This window comes from Pipra filicauda, unplaced genomic scaffold (genome assembly GCF_003945595.2).
Source record: "Pipra filicauda isolate LSUMZ 115617 unplaced genomic scaffold, ASM394559v2 scaffold231_size1239837_pilon, whole genome shotgun sequence".
In the NCBI taxonomy this organism is placed as follows: Eukaryota; Metazoa; Chordata; class Aves; order Passeriformes; family Pipridae; genus Pipra; species Pipra filicauda.
This window is the reverse complement of record NW_024104345.1, coordinates 343,652-368,516: the sequence shown is the minus strand read 5'-3', so window position 1 is coordinate 368,516 and position 24,865 is coordinate 343,652. Positions and strand designations below refer to the sequence as shown.

Here is a 24,865-nt window from a genome sequence, read left to right as displayed (position 1 = left end):
AGTGTCATTATTATGGAACCCTTATAGTGACTTCACCTTAGACATGATCTCAATTTTTTGGTAATTCTGGATGGCACCATTCAGAAATATTTGAAAATATATAACAACCCCATTTTATAGAAAATCTTTGCTAACATCTCTTTAAAATTATATTTTAACCCAAGATCAAGCATATGACAAGTAGTTCTGCTTTTTGTGGTTTCACTTTTCCCTTTGGTACATAACTTTGCTAGTGAGATTATTTTATGCTTGCTTTATTTAATGTAGACATTAAATAAATGTCTGCACATTACAAAATGAAAGAATATCCCATTCATGTGCCATGGTGGTTAAGACAGGATCCTGTAGGAATCCCATATGCAATCTGTAGGTATGTTGGTAGCATGTATTTTGTTTGGAAATTTCCTTGCTTTTCTTGAATTGTCTGCATTTCTACTGGGCATTTGGCAGCTATAAACTTGTCATATTCTACAACAACTAAATCCTGGATCTTTTCAGAAAAAGATAATAATAATAAAATTATATATAATAAATATATATAAAAATTATTTGTAATAATAATATAATAATAATAATAATTTAAAAATCCTTCTTAACTCAATCTATTTACGGTTGTCCAAGCATTATAATGCAAGTGGACCTAAACAATTTGAGTCTTGTTTATGTTAATTTGGCTCATTGTCATATATTTTAATTATCAAATTATGGCATAACTTAAACACAATTATCCATTTTAAGTGCATGTATCTATCTTAAAGGCTTGCTGAAGCATAGTTTGATTGGCTTTGAAGTGGACTGGTTGCAAAAGAACCCATGCTTTAATGTACTCAAGGGTTACCTGAGGTAACCACTGTTGGTGGAGCTCAACCTACACACAGAAAGGGTGGAAGTCATTGCAGTCAAGGCAGACAGGCATGAAGTAAAGCACTCATGGACCAGGTTTCAGTAAACAAAGTGACACATTTTTCAGGCACCATTTTGAAGCATGTCTGAGAAAAACAAAAGACTATCCTGCAGTCCTGTGTTGGGGTATTTTCACGAAACTGTGGAAAGTGGGAAGGGACAAAGGAATTAATTTGTGACACAAAAAAAATTAACTTACTTATGCTGGTGACAGAATATGAATCTATATCTTGCACTATAGGAAAAAATGCCCTAAGCCCAAAGTTACTTCTCTAAGGCAAGCAGGGGGAAGAAAGTGTCTACTCACTATGTCTTAGTAAATTCCTAGTTTGTCCCAAGTTTATAATATGCACTTGGTTAGAAGGCACAGAGAGAATTTCTCTTTGGTCTTATGAGATTAAGATGTTTGCCTGAGACACAGAAGCCTAATTTGTAGGTTTTTGCAGGTTTACATATTTCTAGGAAATATGTAAACAAAGTGAAAAGCAAATAAGAAAGAGACAGAAAGCACTATTCATCTTCACTTTCCCCTCTGAAACTCTGCAGTCTGGTGGTGATTTTGGTTTCTGGAAGAGGTAGAGTCAGATCCTTCTGGTAAAGGAAGGATTTTAACTTCTGTCAGCCACATCTCAGATGAGTACCATAAGCACTAAGTAAAAAGAAGGAAAAACTACTTCTACCACTACCATGAAACAAATCAAAATTAGTCAATTAATTTGATCCATATTTGTGCGTTATGCAAGGTTTGGGTCGTTTTTCTTTTTTTTCTTTCTTTCATTTTTGGTAGTCAGTCAGCACAGTAAATAACCCAAAGAGAAAAGGAAGTTATGAAATGAACAAAAACGATAGTCCAGGCTGTCCACTGCCACATTTCCCAGGCAGCACAAAATTACTGTTGCTTTTCTGTTGTTCATTCCCCATCTTGTTGGCACTGCTTCAGCATATGACAGGAAAATTACTGAACATCACAAGGTGTATCCACTTATATTACAGCATCTATGGCTATTTAGGTATCATTGTATCATTAGCAAGTCTTCTTTAAAATATAACTGGTCTGTCTACGTGTTGTTTGGGAAAGAAGAGAGGGAGTTGCATTTTCAGGTGATCCCACTTTTTCAACATATTTAAAATTAAATAGTTTAAATAATAGTCTAAATATTTCCAAAGCCGAACTGTAATATTTTTTTTCATCATTTTTACTCATTTCTTCTTTAAGAGGAACTGAAATGAACCTGTTTATGGTTTCATACCTGCAAAAGACTACAGGACTGATTTTCTCAATCAGTCAGCTGGTGAAGTTGTAGAAAAACATAGTTTAGAGCAGTTTATTATTCGTTCACTGTTATCCCAAATTTTATATTCCTACAATAAGATCTGGGCTTGGTTTCAGCCTTTATAAACACTGATGTTTATTTTTCCTTGGAGTAAGCAAGGTAAAAAGGAAATCTTCCTTTCTGTGTTTCTTCAGTGATAGTCCTAAGAACAAAAATCATCACAAAGAATGTGTGTGATGGGGTTTCTGCTGAATAAGGATGAAGGGAATAAAATAATTTAGAAATACCTTAATTTGTGAATTAAATTTGAAATTTATTTTTGCTCAGCAGCAATCAGAATGTTCAAGGTACATTCACTGGGCATGTAGCATGGAAGAAATCGTGGTCTGATCATGTGATGGGAAAGGGGGACCTTACATTGGTGTACTGTGAGCAGTGACCTCAGCTAGGATGCACTTCCATAGCTGAACTGAAGTGCTGAGACCAGGGTCCATCCAGGTCCGTAATCCCCCATCCCAGAGAAATCTGTGGGACAGACAAAGGGTCATCATGCAGTTCTGAAAATTTTTGAGAGATGGATTTGGGTGACGAAGGAGGGGAGGAACTGGGAACTGGAGACTAAAGAGAATCATGAAGAATGTCTCAGCTCTTGCATTTTCTATGTAAGCCTTGTGCAATCTGGGAAACCAACAGAAAAGTTGCCCTTGCCTTTGATGGGAGAAGCGCGAAACCCCCTTTACAGCTTTTGAAATTCCACTTCTAAACATTTGGCAAAAAAACCATTAAAAGCAACTCAAGCAGCACAAGTTGGCAGAAGTTCAGAAAAAGAAGAATGAGGAACAAGTTCAGAAGAAATAAAAAAATGCCTAGAAATTTGGTTTTGACAGCCAAAGCTATGATCTGTTAGAAGTCTGATACCAATAAAGGTGGAACCTTAGCTTTTCCTTTCTATTTCCTTTCTTCTAGCAGGTTTTTTTTAATTACTTCTTATTAAGGGAGGTGTCATGAAAAATGTGGTTTTGAAATGTTAGCTTGCACTAGCTTTCCTGTGAGGGCTGCAAGGCCTAGGAAGGCTTTTGGCTGGTGTCTATTGTGGGACGTTAAGGTAATACAGAATAAACCAGCTTGTTCTCCTTTTGTTAAGAAGTAGCTAGAACTGGTTTTCTCATGTTGTCGGGAAAGATTTTTACCCTTATTTGGATGTTATAGTAAAGGGGTTCCATTTTTTGACTAGAGGGAATAATTTATTTTTATCTCTATGTTTGCTGCGACATCTAACTACAATGCTTCTAGATTAACCATGGCTTTAAAAGCATGGGATTTGTTACCTGGGACCTGCTGAGAAGAGAATAGGTGTTTACAATGAGAATTCTGAATCTCAGATTCTTGTTAGAGGGGAAAGGGATCCTTCTATTATTTTGATTCATTTTTAGCTTAGGGAGTAGCAGCTATCTGCTTATGAGGTAATTCTAAAAACTAATATACTTTTCATAGGCTTAGCATCTATTTTAAAAGCCTGGTCCAAGGAATGGAAGCTAGAATGGCAAAATTTTCTATATCTCATCTATTAGTCTGGTTCTCTTTAAAATTACCTGCAGGAAATGGGACTGGTGACAGAGGTCCTATCCACTGTGAGAAAATAAAAAATAAAAAAGCAAAGAAGTGCTCACTGTTTTCAGAAGTTATTTACATCTGATTGTTCTGATGCAGCTTTTGTAGTAAGAACACAAACTGGTTTTGCAATAGCAATATTAGAAAATGTAACAAGTGAGGGTTGCCCAACATGTTCTGCATGCTTTAGTGAGCACGTGGCTCTGGATTTTTTTATTCTGTAGCAAGTACTTTTTGTTATTAATGTCAAGAGCAGTGTGAACTTACAGACTTCCCTGAGGCACAAAATTCATATGATCAGATCAGAGTATACAACCAAGGTAACATAATGAAAGAAAGGTGTTTGAAAAGCTATTTGAAACCATAAATTATTCTTCTTTCAAAATTAACATTTGGCCTTGTTATCTTTTGGAAAGAATATTTGAAAGCCTCGTTGGATCAGCAAATTGTATGCTAGGTCTTCATGGTAGCTAGCCTGGCTGTTGTAAGCTTCTCTTATGTCTAGATTCATGGTCCATTTTTTCCATGTCTCACCTTCCTTCTACATAGCGGTGGGATATTTGTGCATGTCTAAGACAGAAAAATGAAAAAGAAATATATCTCTTTGCCAGTAAACTGACGTTATCCTAATTTTTGCGGCTTTTGGGATCTGTTTGTATTTCATTACTTCTTGAATCAAATACAGTCTAAGGACACTGGAATGACTCCTCCTTCTGGGGTCTTTTGAAGCACTGCTTCTTTCACCAATTCTGGGAGTTCTTTCCTCATTCTTCAAAAGAGGACAACACTTCTTCAGAGGTGTTTTCTAATCTTGCTGTAAATTTAGGCGATAGCCTTTTAAAACACTGTAACTACAATTACATTCGTGAATTAGTTCTCACAAAATCCCTTTGGAATTAATAGGCCTTGAAAATTACTCTGGTTTTGTACTGCACTTGGATCTTACCACCTGATAAAGTAAAGCAAGTATACATGAAGGATAAGTCCCTGCTTTCAATAATTTTGGGTTGTTTTGCTGAGGAATGTTTTCTTTTGATAAAGATCAGGAGACTTCACGCTGATGGAATTTAAGGAGAAATGTTAGACTGTAGTCACACCACAGTGTGGAAGGAGTTGTTTCATAAAGCTAATCACACTGAAGATCATGGGGGGAACACCTAAAGAGAAGACAAAAAGAGAGAATCATTCTTAGCATGTGGCTTCCTCCAAAAACATGGCAAACCTGTTCATAGTGCCTCAACAAGAGGGTAGCTGAGACTAAGTGTGGAAGACTTAACAAATTTGCTCTCATTGTGGTGGAATTAGAAAAAGTCTTATGAAATTTTGAGTTAATTCACACTGAAATCTTCCTGAGTAGCAAAAAGAGTGCAGAGAGAGCATAGTTTTATCTCCTTCCCAAATATGCTGAGCTAATTTTTTTCTTGTGTTCCACAGTATGGTCATCATGATGTGGAAGAACTTGACTCTGATTTGTACCACCCTCAAATACTGCTACTGTATTGTGTGATCTGTAATAATAATACTTGCATAAGCCCTTTATTTCCCTGTAGTGGGGACATAAGTTATTTCCATGAAACTTAAATTAAATATTTTCCAGAAACATCTTTATGTTTGGGAACTGGTGTCTCCCTGTAGAATAGCTATTTAAGTTAATTTTTTGAGCTTAGTCACTCCTGGATTTCATTAAGAAAATGGCATTTGTGGACTTCTATTCATCAAATGCTGTAATGCATGTATAATCAAAGTATTAACATACGCATTAGCAAAGAATTAAATTTGACATTATTTTTGACAAATCTGAAAACAGCTGAAATCAGTGATGTTGCAGCTGTGCATGTTAGGTGTAAGTGTGACCTGTAAACTCTTTGCATCACTTTTCAGCTTAATTTAGCTTCCTAGTGTTAAAAATCATCTGTTTCAGCCTATCTGCTTTCACTGTGAACTGGTAGAGCAAAGTGGTTTAGCACAGTGCAGTCTGTCTGTCAGAGTGCTGCACTGTGCAGGCTTGGGAGCAGTGGCCTTGGCATTTTCCCAAGTGCACAGCAGATCGTTAAAACTGCCTGCAGGAAAAGCAAAATTGGCTTTTCCTAAATTAGCAAAAATAAATTAGGATCTGGCCCCAACAGGTACACTCTGAACCAGGATAAAATAGGGGAAAGTGTCAAATTTTGATATGACAATATTGAAAATGTTTTGATTGGAGCATCAGGTTTGATTGTAACCTCTTTTGTGGTCCATATGTGTTTTCAACACTCAGGATTGCTGATGAAAGCAGTGATGCTGGATTTGGTGTAAAATGCCTGAACACCATCTAACTTCTACTTCATCAAAATTTGAGAATTGAAACAATGTGCAGCCTCTGTGTTGAACTTGAAGGCTAAAGATTTGTGGGTTTATTATTGTCAAATTTTGATGGACTTTTTTTTTGTTTCTTTACTTAGTCACACAGTTTGCTTTGTGAAGGAGGGGAACTAATTTCCACAAAACTTAGATTATTAAGCCCCACAATATAAACATGAAGTATTTATCACTATTTTCCATGACTGCATTAATAGCTTGGCCAAAAAAAACCCTCATCAAAAACAACTTCTCTCTCCCTCTGCCAAATAACCTTTTGCAATTAAATGTGGTAATTTCCTGATATGTTTCCTGAGAACTTGTGAGCAATGACTATAGTGAAGAAATTTATTTAGTGAATCATTAGTTGCTAATTTTTCATTCATTCTGGCTAAACTATCTCTGTTAATGGGTTCAAGATATTTAAGAGGAAATTATTTTCACCCAGATGAGTTGACTGGTCTGCATTCTTATAATCTCTGACATTTCAAATTCTCCTTGAGATCAGTGATTCAAAAAGATTTTTTTTAATGTTAGATGCAATATTTGATCATCAAAAAAGTGGGGTCTGTTTGCTTTTCATTTCCCTTAAGGAATACAGAACTAGATAAAAGACAGACAATGTCATTTTCTGCCTTCCTGTTCCCTCTTTCTGCGAAAGTAGATATATCAATGGTCAAAACAGACATTTAAACATCTTAATATGGAGATACAGACAACCTACTAGGGAATGTGTTAGTATGCCAATGTGTGTCTGTATATCTTTGACATTCTGGTAAGTACCGGTCTGGTATTACTATTCAATATTCATCTCTTTTAATCTCCAAATACCTCCTAAAATCAAGGGAATGCATAATGTTGCTAATCAGCTTGAACAGTTACAGAAGATAAGGTGACTGTTTTAAGTCAGTGCATTTGTATGTGCTTGCTCAGTAATTGAAGGTCTTTTTGACTGTACTAAAACTAAACAAAACAAAAAAAATATCACATGATCAGCCTTGACTTCGTTTCATCAGAAAGCTGATCTGGAATGGGTAAATGCATCAATGGAGTAGAAATTATGGCCATGGGTACAATTCTGTCTTACTGGATCTGCATATTTTTCTTTTTAGACCAGACCCTTGTGAAAATGGTTGTTACTGTTAAATGAGCTGTTGGCAGAAGATCTAATCATGACTTTACTTTGGGTACATGTGCCCAAAGCACCTAACTTACCTCTTTTGATGTCCTACATCTTACATTCTTTTGTCCAGTAGTGTACGAGGACCGGAGAGACCAACTGAGTAAATCTCTCCAGTGGACAGCGAAATTTGCAGCCAGGGAGAGTGAGAGGGTGAGGATCTCTCAAGGAATTATTCCGATAGTACATTTCTATGGTGTATTGCCTGTTTCGAAATACAGAAGGGTCGAAATAAAGTTAGCCATGCAAAACCACACAGTCTTTCCATGTTGTAGAGATTGTACTTTGGGACATACTTTCAGCCAGCTTATTTTTCTGGTTGTTAATGTGTTTATGTTTTATTAATATCATTAGTACTCTGAAAAAGTCCTTTTAAACAATAGGGGGTCAACGCCAGTTTGCATGTAGTATGTCATCTTTGTCAAGAAGTTAAATAGATTAAAAGGAGGGAGTAAAACCTCTCATAACTGTAATGAATCAATATATAGAAGGTTTTCAGGTTTACTCTGCTACCGTCTACTAAACTGAGTCCAATTATAATAATTAAAATCAACCTATAGTATTTTCCTGCACGGTGAACCTCGTGTATCCAGTTTAATTAGTCTGGGGTAAATTGCTTTTTTAGAAATAAATAAATTTTAAATTAGTAAATTGCTTTTTAGAAAAAGTACATGTTTGAAGTACAGCTTGAAGGTACTTGCCCATTTTTTTCCTGGTAAAGTTCAAAAAAATGACAGGCACTGTAAGGAGGCAATTTCCCATTGAAGACATTGAGTGCTGTCTGCAAGGCAGCAATGGTGGCTGCATGCTGTGAACAGAAGAAACCTGTAATTAAAGGTCTGCTGAAAATGATTGCATGAACCTATTATTTAACAATAAGTCCAGCACATTATCTCTCCACTCAACATTAACATTATTGTGTGGCCTCATTAATAGTTGCCCTCTGTAACACTGAGCAAATAGTGTCCTTTTATGGCTATATAAACTGAGGTGCTGCATGTATAAAATATACACATATGTAAATATGTAAGAAGCCTTAGTCACTTGCAGTTTTTACCAAAATTAACAGGAGTTTTAAAAGCTCTTTCAAAAGGAACTAGTGGTTTTTTTCCATTAAATAAACAGTATTAGAGATCAGATCAGTAAGCTCTTTAGCTGATATATACCCGTTAGGTCATACTCTAATGGCAGTTTAGAAACAGGAGCTTTTTACTGAGAGCAATACAAAAATTTCCTCCTCCAATGACAGCGTTTGCACATTCTAAACCAAAATACAAAGTCACAATTGAGTACTTGCCATCATAAGACCTTCTCAAGTAACTGTAAATTCATTTTTCTTTTTTTATTTATTTTTTATTTTGCTCCTGTAAAAAGATGCAGAAAGCAGAAGATTTCTTTCTGAATTATCTTCATGATACAGGCTTAGTAAAACATGAGGCATGGTTTTTCCAGTTCTCTACTCAATCAAAACAATATTACAAAGAAAAAAGCCATGACATCAGGTGGAAAATGGAAAGCTGCAGGTTTCAAAGCAGTATCTGTTCATTAAAGAATGAAAATAATCAAAAGATATTTAAGATTAACCAAATAAAAATGCTTGTAGCTATATTTCATGGTGGAAATAAAATTTCATGACTTTCACTGCATTTAATAACTGCAGAAAGGAAGCATAAAAGAAACAGAAATCACTCACCGCAGAATACATAACCATTTTTTGCCGGTGTGAAGGGTTTCTAGCATTTGAGATACGCTTTAGAATGGTTTTTAAAAGAATACCTGAAACAAAATGGGGAAGCAGTGACAATGAAAGAGATGTTAACATCTGCATTGATCGTTGCCATTTTAACAATCAGTTTTAAATGCACCAGATTTATTCAATTGACTTTATTGGTAATTTGTGCAGAGTGCCCTGATTAATTCTGACACTATCTTTTATATGAACAGTGGACCTATTTTACTTCTGTGTAAAACGTTTTGGGGATCTCTAATAGCCTCAGCATCTTCAAACAGTGCATTCACAGCTACTTTGTGCCAGCAGACCAGTGCAAGAAGAGCACAGTAATGAATACTACCCTGCTGTGTGTGTAACTCCACTGATTTCTTGATTTTCAGAGAAAAAAGGAAGAGCATATCCTCCAGACTCAGGGCCTTCATAAACTGTATAGTTGTCTGTATTTCATTAATGTTAACTGCTGAAAAGTTGTAAGACAAACTACTTGAATTAAATCAATGGCTGTGCTAGTATGTTAATGTAAGGTTGGCATCTCAACAAATAAAAATCCTAAAAGGAGAACTGTACAGACAAGCAGAATTAGACAGAATAGGCTTCAGCTACTGGCACATTTTTAATAGCAATTGTTAGCAAGGACAGATGTTTGAACTTTGTGCTAAGTTTTGTAAGTTGGAGCTTCAGAAATGCGACAAACTGATTCATGCTTACATGTTTATTTGTCTTTGTAGCTCATAGATCCTGACTGAAACCCTGTCCATGTAAAATGAAAGGAAGCTCAAAAGGTGGCAGTGGATGAATGGAGGAGAATGAGTGACTAAAAATATATAAAATATTTTTAAATTTCAGCTACTATTTTCTGAGCAGAATAAAGTTTAGAAGCAGTTTATAATCTCATTTTAGGACTCTTGGTAGTGGAGTACGAAGACTGTAAGGCTACAAACTCACCATTCTAGACATTATTACAAATAATACTTTTTAAAGTAAGTTACACTTGGTGGCTTACATTAAATTCAGACTGATTCAGTTCAGTTAGAATCTGTATATCACTTTGAATTTCTTATACAGTGTAATCTAAACGATACCTCCATTTTAATGTTAGATTAGGATGTTCATGATTCATGTCCTCACCACCTCCCTTCCTATTAATCAAAATCTTTCAGTGCTGACCACCAATATCCACATATGACGGCATCTTTCATACGTCTACTATGGAATCTGTAGCAAGGTTTGTTATATCCCTTTCTTCTTTCCCATCCTACTTTTGTTTTTAATTGGGGTAAGAATTTGGCTTACCTCCCTGCAAACGTGATTTTTGTATTTGTTTGTGGAACCCAAATTCCGCCTGCAATAAGAATTCTGAGAGCTTTATCAGCTTGGTCCTGACACCACGAGTAGCCCAAACAGGTAAAGTGTAATTGTTAATATCCTACAGTGAAGAAAGAAAACATGGTGATTTTCTTACCGATTCCTACTGCTAACTGTTGTTTGTTCTGGCACAAAATGCTTGTCAGAACAAATTTGGAATGTTTCACTTAAGTAACATTTTCTCTTTGTAATAAAATGATGACTGTATTTTGCATTTAGACAGCTGTAACATTCCTATTTATGGCATCATACCACTTGAAAGAAACTTGAAGGGCAGTGTTCAACAAGAAGAGGAAATATAATACTAAAAATTATGCAAAAAGCAACTGGCATTATTTATGTTGTCAGATGAAAAAAATCACTGCATGACTTTTTCAGTCGTCTACTCGGATATATCTGGAGATCTTTACTGGAACAAATCCTATATAAACATCAAGATTTTAAGGGCTGGTAACTCTGAGATATAAGTGGGATACAGAGATCAAGTGGAAATATGTACAGCTGTAATATGGATGTACCTGAGTATGAGGTAGATGTACAGGGATGAGATATATATATAGATGAAATTCATATCTGCTTACACCAGGTCTATTGGATACTGACACAGTCCTTAAGCTAAACTGGAATGAATTAGTCTTTCCTTGGGGATGCAGTCCAAGGTATACTGATGATCACAACTGCGAGAAGGGAAGATATGCACAACACTTCCGGTTTGCACTACCCTGAATTCCTGTTTAATCAATGTTTGTAACTTTGGAGCAATGTAACCTTTGGACTGAGCTCACTAAAAGGAGTGTTCTTGTAACAAGTGAGCTCAAAGGAAAATGTCAACTGCTTAAAGGATTTGTTTAAACAAGAGAAACAATAGAACTGTTGGGTTAAACCAGCTCAGATCACAATGTTATCCATTTCTCTTTTAACAAATGTGATTTGTGTCTTGAGGAAAGAATTGGCTAGTAGCATGCTGTTTAAGACAGTGCTGTAGGCAAGCGAGCACATCAGTCTCCAAGTTACCTGAAAGTCAGGTGACAGCCAAAAGTAACAAACGCAGAGAGATGCAAGCTACTGTAGTTTAATGAACTGTATTTAAAAAACTATGTAAGGACAGTCTCTCTGTATCCTTGAAAGGGTGATGGTGACTTCTATGGCAGATGTCTTAGCTGATACCCATAGAGTCTTCAGTGAGTAGTATGAAAGACAAAAGCTCATCAAATCTAACACCAGAAGGAAAAACCCAATTAACTTTTTTGTCTTCCAGAGTTTAGCTAGATCCCTCATGGGAGCTTTTGATTTTGCACATTTCTCTGGTGACACAGCTTTCTAAGTATAATATAAAAATTGAAATAAAAAGTTGCAGTCCTGAACTATCCTGCATCGGAAAATGTGAAAGGGTGACCTCACTGAAATTACAGTGAGATATCCCAACATTTTAACACTTCTTTTAGCTCAAGGGCCCTGCTTAACATTCCATTCAAGATTGCTTTGACCAAAGTTGGACCTCTGCAGAAGCTACAGGACAGAAGTTAAACTCATTAGCATCACACACAAATATTACATGTAACTTGTGAAATCTGACTTAAAACTGCCTCAGTTTTCTTGGGAATATCCAATGAATGGATATGAATATCCATATGAATGAATGAATGACCTATTTATCATTAATATTTGAGTTTATAAATAGTTACACATGAAAGTATTTGTAGCAAAAGCTGCCTTCAACAACTATTTAACACAAGACTCTGCAATTTTCACTTGTGTCAGCCAAGATAAGTCTAGACTTTGAAGTTATATGAAGAGGGACTTATTGCTAAATTAAGGGCAGCCAGGCTTTTTTTGAATCACAGAGTTACCAGACTGTGGGACCCAGATGCCCATGACAGTTTGGCACCACAATATCCCTTTTGATATAAAATCCATGCTTTTGTTGTGATACCCCTGGTTCCTTATTTAGAACAAGCTCCCAGACTTGAACAAATATACATTTGTGTTATTCCAATGGCTTCTTAATTCCTGAAAATACTCTGACCACTACTGTTCCTGTGCAAATAACTTCTCTTGCTTATACAATTTGCATAAACTCTTTGTTGAAGGATGCTTATATTTCTTTGCTGGCGACATATTTTATTCATGTGTATCTTCATGATGGTGTTTGGAGGAGTAACAACAATTTTATCTAAAGATCTGCTTTTGTCTAATTCTCCATATGCGGTCACTGACAGGATCTTGAATTTGATGGGCCACTGGTTTGTGTTCATTATAGCGATGGATGACCCACAGCAGTCTGACACAGTCACAGGATGTTTATAGGATTTTCAGTTGTAAGTTTGATTTTAGGTGAAGGTTTTTGGGGAAGAGTAGTCTATGGTGCAAAAAATTTTGAAGGACAGACCTGCTGTCTTTTGATGTCTTACACGCAATAAGAGGTAAAACTAGTTTTAAGAAAGTATTGGAACTTCTATTGGACTTGATGATCCTAAAGGTCTTTTGCAACCAAAATGATTCTGTGATTGTATTTACCTCATATTGTAAAGTGTCCAAGAGCTTCCAAATTCTTTCAGTGTTCAACTTCTTCAGTGAGTATCCTGTATTAGTGGCTAAAAACTTCAGAAATGGCTGGAATACAAGAATAGCAAATTTGTGGTATACAGGGCCTTTTTACATAATTTCTGCATGCTGCCATACTAGTACATAGGAATTGTTAGAAAGAAGAGAGTCTTTGCACTTAAGCAATGAACCACTGCTTAGATGTAAGAGAATTTGGCCTATTCATCTAGACAAAGTTGGGGATATGAGTTCAGACTTGAAGTATGATGGTTGTTTATGCTTGGTGGAAATGTTCAAAAGGAGGCAAAGGGGACACAAATACATGAAGAACTCTGGCAGAAATCCAAAAAGTGCTTAAAAGAAGTGGGATAAACAGAATTATGATGATATTGGTACTCAGGAGAAGGAAGGTATGATACAAATTTGATAAAGCTGGGAATTGTTGTTTACTTGCATATAACACCCAGATGCAGAGCCACAGATAGGTGGCTGAGGTTGGTGGCTACAGATAATAGAAAGTAAGGTGAGTTTCATAGTGTCTACACCTGTGAAGAAGAAGGTTGCAGCAGGATAGACATGTGATTACATATTCATGCAAAGTTTTTGATGGTGGAGAAAGACAGGAAAGGATACCATATAGAGATGAGAAACGTAAGTGAGCACCTGAATGAAGACTTTCAGTGTGAAGCATGAACAAGTACTTAGGGAAAGCACTGAGGCTGTTATAGAAATTCTGGGGAATTGAGCTGTGAGTGTTCTGTGGAGGAAGAGGAATCTGAACTAGTAGAGAGTTATACAGAGAGAGATGTCAGAGGTCTTGCTTTACATAGGAGTAAACAGAGAGAAGTATTGGAGTAATTTAAGAGGCATTGGCACTGATTTTATCTGAATTTTGTTTTGTCTGGCCTCATAGAAGCTAAGGTTTTGTAAGGAAGTCAATAATTTATCTTTTCTATGACTTGCAATTTTCAGTTGATAGGAACAGCCCAGTCCAGCTGGATCTGTAATGTTGTAATTGTTTTTTTTGTATGTCGTCTACACCCACTGTAAAGATTAGAGATCTGGAAGAAGCATATTGATTGCTATATTTTAAACCTACCTGTTATATAATATTGAAGAAGTGGTACATTTTAATTAGATTTCCAGAACTGAAAATACTTTACCTTGTAGTGCTTGAGCTGCCTTTGGAAATCCCTTGTTGTGAAGGTTTCTCTCAGAAGTTCGTTGTATTTTGGGCAGTGTGAGAAAGGTAAATATAGCAACTGAAAAGAAAATTGCAAAACACTAGTTAGGCAAGGTGCATCTTGTTCTGCAATTTCAATATGCCCTTGCAGGATTGTTGTTCTGATTGGCAGCACTAGTTAAGACAAGCTGAAAAATAATTTGGGAATGTAGTTTTCAAGGATATTCATCTTTAGGACTCTCAGAGTCATACTGATGACTACTTAGAAAATAATCTTTAAATGTTTAGAGGAGTAATAGCTGCAGTAATTCAAAGTTAAAGGATTCATTCACACAAGATGAAATTTGTCCTTTGACAGAAGACTAACACAAGACCTCATGAACTCCTTTGTTCTTGGCTTCTCCAGGAATGATTTCACTCATTGCCAAGCAACAGCTGGACTGCAATAGGAATCTTTGTCCATACGCAGCTGTATTGAGTGGACTTACCACAGCTTCATTTAGTTCAGCCTAAATTGTAGAAACTTGTGATGTTTCTTTAACTCAGTTTTGTCTTTCATTAATCTAAGACATATGAAGGTTAAAGGTTACATGTGACTGGAATAATTTAAGAACTTTTAATTTCATTCATTTATTTAAGCTAAACTGAGTTTATTCTTGTTTGAAGTTTTTTTGTGTTAAATTTTAAACAAAAGTTAAAATTTGACATTGAGATATTCTTAGTGCTTTCTCCAATGTGCTTTTTTCCTTTTTCTAGCAATGAAGATCCATCTATATAGTCCCTACATTAAAATAACTTTTAAAAGAACTTGAGAGTTTTGAAGGGATAATGAGCTTGGAAATCTTCAGAGCAGTTCCTTGATCTTTTTAGAAATACAATCTATCCATTCTAGAAGATAGGAAAATATTTCTGAATTATAGCCATAGGTTCATGAACAGGCATGACTTCACTAATAAATGATAGGGTTTTGTTTTGGGTGGTAGGATACATGTTGTCTCAAGTTCAGCCTGTATATGTAGTAAAGATGAATGAAGTTAAATAGTTGGAAAAAGTATGAAAAATGTGCATGTGTTCATGACTTTTTTGATTTTTTTAATAAAGTTACTTTCTCCCCTAGATGTGAATGAGGTGCAGCACCTGCTTGCTGAGTTTGCTAGTTGTGTTGATACTGGGCAGGTATTCCTGACTGTCTGCTGGGATACCACCATGTGTGACAGTGTCAGAAGCAGCTCCTGACTCTATGCCAGGCTGTGTGTGCGAACAGGAAGACACATTTTTCCATATCTTCTCTCTTCATACTCTCATCACCCCAAGGTGAGAACCTATCTAACCTGATTCCCCCATCATCACAAGCTGTGTTAATTAGACTTATAAGCCCACACAATTTATCTTGCATCACATTTGCAAACCTTCTCTTTCAAACTGGGACTCATACTGCACACATCTAATCTTTTCTAACTTTTTACGATAGGTTTTCCATACACAGGAAACTCCAGCTCCACTCAGGTGCCCAGCCTTGTCCTCTAGGAGGTGTATGTACAGGCTACAGAGCTGCTATCCACATGCTTCCTTACAGCTCCAAGGTGAGGAGTTGAGGAAGGGAGATAAATAAATGAATTACCCTATGAACACCTGTGCTTAAAGCTCCGAGTCCTCCTTCCTTTTCCCTTTTGCTTTTTTCACCCCTCCTCAAAGTCTATGCACTTACTTGCAAGGTGCATGGAAAAAAATCCTGTGACTCAATTCTCACTGTAATGTAAGTCCCAGAACGATTCTTTTGTCTCAGGCTGCTGACTGAGAAATGTTGAAGCTCTAGTGATATTAGGTGTGTTTCCTCTTCTCACAAAAAGAAAGTCGTGTTTGTGATAAGATTAGGATTGATCTACTTCTATAGTGATTTACTCACATTACAGTTTAAATATTTTTCTCTGTACCTAAGACTTCTGGTTTTTTTCCTATTTTGTTAAGACCAGGTCTCTGATACGTAAGTCCATTCCTATGGAAACTCCTGTCAATATTTCTATTCAGCTTATTAGGCCTTTCTGGACAATTCTCCATTGGCTTTACCATGCACCTTTTGCTGCATCTTCATCTCATATTCTATGTACTTTACTAATCATTAAGGGAAAGCAAATGCCTCTAGTTTATACTCACATTATCATGTGACAGTGGCACTGTGTGAACTGGAATTGGTTGCCAAAGGATTCTGGGGTTCCAAATCTGCTCCTGTGTCAGTGGGTACAGTCCAGCAAGACTTGCCTGAGCACTCATAAGCGTGTGATCACAGTCAGTGCTTTGAACATAAATCTGAAGAAAAAAAAAGAAAAAGTTCTGAATGTCATTTTTCCCATTAGATTTGTTTTTCTTTCCTCTTGGTGGGAAAGAAGGGGGATGGTACTGTGCTGGGGAAGTTGTCATTAAAATAGGGTGGCATGAAGAAGGAGGATGAACAAAGAGTGAAGCTGCAATAAAAATTCATTGAACAAGTGAGCTGCAACATGATAGCATTTCCCTTCAGAATGGTAGTGGAAAGCATCAGACTCACTCTATTTGACCATTTAGTATTTGGGATGTCATATGTGCATTGAAAAACTGGAACCTAAATGAAAACTAAACTGTATCTTCAACTCCATCTCAAAGTGGCATTGGAGATATTTGACATAGATACTCTCCCATACAGTAGTGACAGATCTGAACCTGGTGTACAGCCTCTTTTTCAGTTGACTATCAGTCTGAATAAAAGCTGAACCACAGTTTCACAGATAATATGAAATTACATTGAATTCAATCACTATTAGTTTTCTCCAACCACACCAGGTTTAGACACTCATGCATCCAGGAAGTCCCATTAACATCCATGACAAATATCCTCCCGCCCAGATCCAGCACTTACCTCACTCTGCTTGTATACAACACTCAGGAAATGAGAGTATCTCCTCCGTGTGTACTGGCCAAGCTCATACTGTTGTTGTATGCCAAGCTGTAGAGGTAACAGAACAGAGTAAGAGGCTAAAGAAATGTGCTAGGCATTCATTCCTACAATGACAACAAAAACCCAAAAATATTTCATATTATTTTCATAAAGACATTTTTCCTTTCACAAGTGAAGAATGAAAGAAGACATGGGAAAAAAGCAGTAAAGTTGCTGTGTATCTAATACTGGATAATGTTAGATATGATATCCTGGTGGATACAGTTTTGTATTTTGCTCTATGGAAAGATATGTGTATGTTTATCTGAGCTAGTGAGACTGGCTGAGGGGCAGGGTGACTTCAAGCAGCCATAGAGATGTCCCAATACCATTTGTCTAGTTTCAGCTCTATTTCTGTCTGAGATGATTAACTGAGAGTGCAGACAGAGCAGCCACCTGCCCATGAAGACACGTACAGGATATGAATCCCATAGAGTATCACGAGTGACTCCATATGGAGGCTATGTTTTAGCTTGGGCAAGACCTAATTTTTAAGAATAGAAGACTTGAAGTAAAAGTCATCCAAGGCTTCAGGTATTGTGCTGCAATGCTTAATTATTATTAACAGTCTGAAACATTTGATTCTTGGTTCTTGCCTGACTATGTTCCCAGCTTTCAGTCACTGGATCTTGTTATGCTTTTGAATACCATTCACCATCACAGATCTTATTCAGAGTTAAACAATAATCCATAAAATGAAATCAAGTCAGTTAATCTCTGTGTTAAATTAGACTGATGACAATTCTCCCTTGCAGCAAAAAGGGTTTTCCAGTCTCAACATTTTAGGAGCTCTTTGCTGAAGATTTTCCAACTTACCTACACAATTTTGTGAACACATGACAGATGAATCACAGAATCAATTAGGTTGGAAAAGACCTCTGAGATCATCGAGTCCAACCTATGACCTAACACCACTAAGTGCCGCATCCAGTCTTTCCTTAAACACCTCCAGGGATGGTGACTTCACCACAATCAGGTGCAATGTCCCTGTAATAGTTTCAACATTTTCATCTTTTTACTTGCACCTGGTGTTACCTGGCCTAAATTTAAATATATTCCACTTTGCTCATGTAAACATTACTGTTCACTGGGGTTACTCATTGCTTCCTAAAGTAATTTTATAGGATCAGAGGATAATTCAGACTGAAAGGGACCTCAGTAAGTCTCTAGTCCAACCTCCTGCTCAAAGCAGAGTCAGCTATGAGGTCAGACCAAGTCACTCAGGGCCCACTGTGTGTGTATGTGATCACCTCTTTTTGTTGCTGAAATTGTGCATACAGTTTCCTAGGGTATATGTGTGGCTTAGGCTTCTGCCCCAGCTTGCCTAGTGCGTATGTTGTGAAATCCTGACACCTGAGTCTTGAAGCGTTCCGTGCCCTGGAGCAAGCTGGCATGGAGAGCTGAGCTTGAGTAGTGTTTATATGGAATGATTGAGTCACAGCTGAGTTAAAGCATAGTAAGCCGGTCTGTTACTCCTGTTTCTTCAAGGGAGGTGACATGGGAAGAAACAGGCTTGATTTTGCATTGGAGATCAGCCTGGCCCCCTAAGAATGGTGGGGAAGAGGAACCCCTCAGGCAGTTTGTTCTATTCTGATTTTGACGGAGACCTGGCAAGTGACTAACTTGCCCAGGAAAGAGACCCACTGGACATAAGGGGGGGGTGTGTGCCTAACAGAGAGACACACCTCACAGTCTGCCTCCACATGCACAGTAGCCATTTATCTGGGACAACCAGAATTCTGGCACACCTAAACTACTTCAGTGAAGCTACCTGGTTCCCAGAGTGCTGTGAAAATAACTAGTGGATTTTTCCATCCAGACAACTTATCTTGGGAAAAAAAGGAATGAAACACAGGTACACAGACACTGTGGGTACTGCTGGTGGGAGTGGAGCAGAAGTAGGGTTAAAAACACCTAATGCCCACATATTGCCTTACAGTCTGATAGCGCAGGAGTTCACCCTTGGCTCCATTCATAAGAGGTGGCAGCTAATGGAAGTTACAGTCAATGCAGACATAGTTTCTGCAGTTGCCTCAGCTGCTGTGATAGCTGATAATTATGTGCAAGCTCAGTTCTGCTGTATTCCACCAATGCCTGCATTAAAATAGCATCATAGAATCATAGAATATCCTAAGTTGGAAGGGACCTATCAGGATCATCGAGTCCAGCTCCTAGCCCTGCAAAGGACACCCCAAGAATCCCACCATGTGCCTGAGAGGGTTTGTCCAAATGCTTCTTGAACTCTGACAGGCTTGGTGCTGTGACCACTTCCCTGGGGACCCTGTTCCACTGCTCAATAGCCCTCTGGGTGAAAAACCTTTTCCTGATATTTGCTTAAACCTCCCCTGACTCAGCTTCATGCCATTTCCTCAAGGATTGTCACTGGTCATCAGAGTGACCTTTAAATCTACTTTCCTGGACATAGCATGAGAGGAGTTTGTACTAGTGCTGACCTTAGTAGTTCATGAGCTAGGAAACATTCCTATTCAGCAGAGATTCAGGGAGGGGTCTGTGAGTACTTCCACCACCTTATGCTACTGTCAGATAAAGCTTTATGTAAACTGAGGTGGTCACCAATGCCTGACTGTTCCCAGGAGACCCTAGTCTGCAATCAAACAACTCAACGTGCTGCTATTGACCACAACAGGCTGACTCAGTGTCATTTAAAGTTAGTGAGTGCTGTTGCTGTAGTTTTCTAGTAAGTTCTTTGGCTGTCTTTCTGGAGATCTGTATATGGCAACTTGATAAGGGCTTTTTCCAAGTGGAAGCAAAGTTTCAAACCCCAAAATATCAATACACTATCTTCCAATATTTCAGTATATTGCCACAGGTAAGCAAACTCACCTTAGTAAGCTGTCCATATCCTTGCTGTCTTACAATTTCTTTGTGCATATCAGTTGGAAAAAACTCCTCTGGGGTGTGATCACCATGGCGAAATACCTGATAAAATAGGTGAAATTCCCTTTGTGTTACTGGTATTTTTGTGGTAAATATAACTTATTAGTATAGTCGCAAGAAATATGCAATGAGAGTGAGTGCTGTATGTGACAGATGCTAAACATATGAATAGTGCTTTCTTTAAGTCTAGATAGCTACATTTCCTGTTTGATTTATTTAGGCAAATATAACTGTTTTTTTTCCTGGCATTTGAGAAGTAATTAGCTCAAATAAATTTTTGCAAGTTACAAAAACTACAATATATTGTAAGATATTGAAGAGGTTTTATGTGTTTTAGGAGGTATAGACCACAATATTAAATAAACAGAAAACAAATAGAAGCATGTAAGTAATTTTGCAAAAATACTTGAACATTAATATTTTGCTATGACCAAGCTGGAATTCATAAGGAAAAAACCCAAACTATTGCTCAAGATAACAGGCTGACTGCTCTGAAGTGCTCTGTCTTGGCAGAAATTAGCCTTAAAAAGCCATATGTTGACTTTTTCATTACAAGGGGCGATAAAAGTGTTATCTGATATCTAAATACAGACTAAACTGTTACTCTGAAAACATTGAACCTGATCTGGAATTTCACTTCAGATAAAAGATATATTTATAAAGATACATCAGAATTTTTCATTCCTACAATGACTTCTTTCCTTGTCCAACACAATTCCTGTGGATATGTGCCATATAATTCTAAAATTTTAACACCAGATTTTTTTTTTTGTTTCTTATTTCAAGCAGGGAGAAATAAGATCAAAAACTGCAGCACAATAATTATGTAAGTGATTTACAAGTATGTGTAATGTTCGGAACAAGATTCAGGCTTCCTGCAAACAAATGGTATGTCATAATCATTGGAAACAGCATTTGTTTCACAGTACTGGTTCTGTGTTTCTTGTTCAGTGTCATGGTACACTTGTTTGAGTTTCACATACTGAAATTTGTTTTGCATGTTAATCCATTGAAACCACTGGAAAAGTGGAAACTCTTCCATAGTAAAGAGGGTTTTGCATAGTTGGTATTTAGTTATGTAATCCTCTTTTACATTTTAAAACAGAATCCTGCATTATTGTTTCTTAGTGCTATAAAGTAAGCATTCTATATCCATCCAGAAAGTAAAGTTCATCGAGGAATGTACAAAGGAGATAACATTTTAAAATCTTATTTAAAATTGGGACAATGCAATAACGAATTTTGAATATGCAGGAAACACTTTAATATTCAAAAAGTACTCCCTCCTCCCTACCCTAGAGTAGAAGAGCAGTAAGTGACAGGTTTTGAAGAAATTCCATTTGCCCATGAACTATCTACTTACTATGGACACAAACTTCAGTTTTCTTTTAGCTGTCGTTTGGTGAAGAAAGATGCAGAAAAGGCAGAACATGAAACACAGACTCCAGATTCCACAGACCAGCTGCCTTGCTCTCATCCTGAGGGTAGCTTTCAGCTGTTTTACACACCAAGTTCCCTAGCTGGATGTGGTGATATGGTAGATATATGGCTAAGAGGGGTGGAGTCAGCTGTGCTTAGTGAAGTCTGAAAGTGGACTGTGAACTTGCCTCCTCCTGCCTTTTTTCCCTTCTAGGGTTAGTGTTTTTTAGGGAAACTATAAAATGAAAAGTAGATTTTTCATTTGTACTCAATTCCTGTGTCCCATGTATAACATGGAGTGGAATTTCTGAGTCCTCTAATTCCTGCCCTGGCACTTGCAAGGCAGGTGAAGGTGAAAAATGAGAAGTTGCCTTCTATTATTTAAACTAGGATTTAGAATGGGTCAGTCAGCTTTCCCAAAAGTGAAAGTGCTGCAGATATCTTACTGTATGCAAAAGAGCTAGTAAACCATCTGCATTCCTAATGCTCACACAATTTTCTCTGAACACTTTGTACTAGAAGGCTAGAAGGAGCAGTGCTGACAAATGTTCTTTCATAATGAATCTCTGGATTCTTCCCTGGATTTGACTGTGGTTTGCAGGAGGAATAAACAGCAGAAGGTTTTGTTGCATAGGACCAGGAATAAACCTAAGTTCATCGCAAAAACAAAAAACAAAACAAAAAAACAAAAACAAAAACAAAAACAAAAAACCAAACAAACAAAAAAACCAAACCAAACCAAACCAAAACAAAACAAAAAAAACAAAAACAAAAAAAACACACACAAAAAAAAAAAAAAAAAGAAATTTTAATCTCTTCAGTAGATTGACTCTGTCTCTAGTTTTAAAGCCTGTGCCACTGTTTTCTAGAACTATCCCCCAGAATTTTGTACAGCTAGTTAATTTTTTATTTTCAAATTTCTCTTGCTGCAAACCCTCTCATTATTACAGTGTGCATAAATCAAGAATTGTTTCTGTCATTAAATACAAAATAAAATTTTATTAAAAACCAAAATAATAAAAAATAAAAAATATCTAGCTCAGATACCTGGGCAAGAGACAGGATGGATCTTGCAAATTATTGGTCTACATTCAGTGTTAATGGAAGTCCTTTTAATATGTTAAAATTGAGGGTGATTTCTTAGTCATCAAAAGCTCTCAGTATGTAAGTATTTAAAAGAAATTAATGAAAAAAATTGTCATGTTGCTACCCAAAAAAATTATATAATCTCGAGCTAGTATATAACAAAACACATATAACAAAACTTTGCTTTGAAATTATTAGGTATAGACTTGTCTAGAGGGATCTGTTCTCCTTCCTGAGGTAACAATTTTGTATCTTTCACATCATAGATTCCTCTATGAAACATTCAGAGGTCAGACTTCCATTTCTGCTTTTTGCCTGACAAGTTTAACACAGTCATGCAGAAAGAGAAAAGTGTGGGGAGTTGCCCACATTCATTGAGAAAGAAAATTCCTTTCTTTCTTTCTTTCTTTCTTTTCCTTTTTTTTTTTTTTCTTTTGAGGGAACCTGGGGGAGATATGGGTCAACTGATTAAAGCTGCTTACACCCTGTACATTTTCTTGCCTCCACTGGCTGTCAAACCTCAAAAAATCTCTCTGAAGGGTCTGTGTTTTGCTGTTTCTAGAGGACATGACATCACACAATACTCCTAAAATACATTGCTCTGCCAGACAAGGTTTTTAATTAGACCAACTGAGAAAAAATAGGCAAGTTCTCACAATTGCAAGGCTCCATTCAGGTTTTTCAGATACTGTAGGTATGTCTAGCAGGGACAGCAGATCTACAACAGGAGCATTCTTTTCAAGCATCCATTGCCTCACACTTTGAGATTTCTGTAATAAGGGAGGTAAAATTACTCTTACTTTGGGGATGACAAAATATTAGTGTCAATATTGGTGTACAAATATTTGTAAAATGTGTAAAAATATTAGTGCAAAAACTGATACTTGCTTCCTTTGATCTGATCATGGTGCCTCTAATTCTGTGGGGAAAAACACATAAAGGGCTAGAGTTATTTTAAAGTACACCATGTTGGTTAATTCTGTTCCTGTTCAAGGTCACAGAGGGAGAATGAAATGGTGCTCTGTGCCTGAGACTGAAACTCCAGAGAGCAGGATATGGAGCTTTCTTGGCAGCTCTTACCTGAGAAAGAAATTCCTTGTTGTAGGTTGTGAGAGGTGTGGTAACTACAGCCATTTCAAAGTCAAGGCAATTCTTCTTTAATATGCTTGCAGTCTGTGTTAAAACAACAGCTGAGGTGGAAGAAGAGAAGATAATGATAAAGGTAATAAATTAATCTCTCTCACTGCCTTGGGAGGACAAAAGACAATATATGAGGTGTAGATCACATGCCTTTATCTTACCAATAAACTTGATGAAATATTTATGGGATCATGATAAACATAATATTTTTAAGCAAGTAAAGGTACAGCTTTGTGTTGTGTCCTGTATTGTGATATCTGAAGGTAGTTAAGAGATGCTGCTGGATCTCTGATGCTGTTGAGGGAATGTAAATGTTCATTAACAATGCTTCAATGCTTTAAAATAGGTTCATGGTTTAAGTGCCAATATTGTATTTGAAAGCTTATTAATCCAAAGGACAAAATTTGGCCCTCTACCCCCAAATTATAATATGAAGAATCCTTTCCAGGCTATGGTGCTTACCCACTCCCCCAGCTTTTAAGTGTAGGGTTAAATCTGCTTGGTATGTAACCATAATGTAGGATTGGACTTGCAGCTTGAGATGCTACTTCTTTATTGGTGGTGGAGAAGGAGGCAGGTGGAGGAGGGACTTCAACCTTCTCACTCTGCCTCCCCTCCTTCTACCTCCTTGAAATGACCCCATAGTGGGATACTTATTCCAGCCTCTGGTGTTGAAGTCATGACTCTGTGGCTTCTGCAGTTTTGATGTCCATGTCCACTTCCATGACTTTTCCTCATGATCTTTCCTCAGCCCCAGTAAAATCAGGGCTGTATCTGTCAATAGAGTTCCATGTTTACTCTGGTTTACGGTGTACTTCTTTGTCTCCTGCTTACACTCTTTAATGAAACGATAAAGAAAAGTGAGGGTATCATTCATTCAGCTGCAATAAACTAACAGCCAGAACAAAAAAATTCCTACTCCAATCCACTTGCTTAGTATCTAAATAGATAGGTATCAGTTACCTTTATTTGGCTAATGCTTAACACAGATTTCTTTGGCCCTTTATGCTAGGAAAACAAAGGCCTTTCATGTCATGTCACCATGCCTGTGTCTCAGGGACACATTACCCCCACCTCAGACAGAATTCTGCCCCAATCAGATACACATTTTCTGTTAATGATTTCAGTGCTAACATGCAGCAATACTCTTTCAGCTCATTTTAAGACTGAGCTAAAGGCACGTTCAGCTGCCCTGAGGAGCTGGGTCAAGACTTGTCAGAAG

At 37.1% G+C, this 24,865-nt stretch overlaps 1 protein-coding gene across 1 annotated transcript; it reads right to left on the bottom strand.

Annotated features, from left to right (window-relative positions):
• Nucleotides 1-7,353: 7,353 nt before the first annotated feature.
• On the bottom strand, nt 7,354-21,482 carry LOC114002566 (prostatic acid phosphatase-like). The gene is made up of 10 exons (XM_027748605.2): nt 21,362-21,482; nt 19,945-20,040; nt 17,023-17,109; nt 16,284-16,436; nt 14,110-14,208; nt 12,920-13,015; nt 10,331-10,463; nt 8,999-9,081; nt 8,007-8,113; nt 7,354-7,510 (listed from the first exon to the last, which is right to left on the bottom strand). The coding sequence occupies exons 1-10, from the start codon at nt 21,473-21,475 to the stop codon at nt 7,354-7,356; spliced, it is 1,125 nt and encodes a 374-aa protein (XP_027604406.1). The 5' UTR covers nt 21,476-21,482.
• Nucleotides 21,483-24,865: the final 3,383 nt, after the last annotated feature.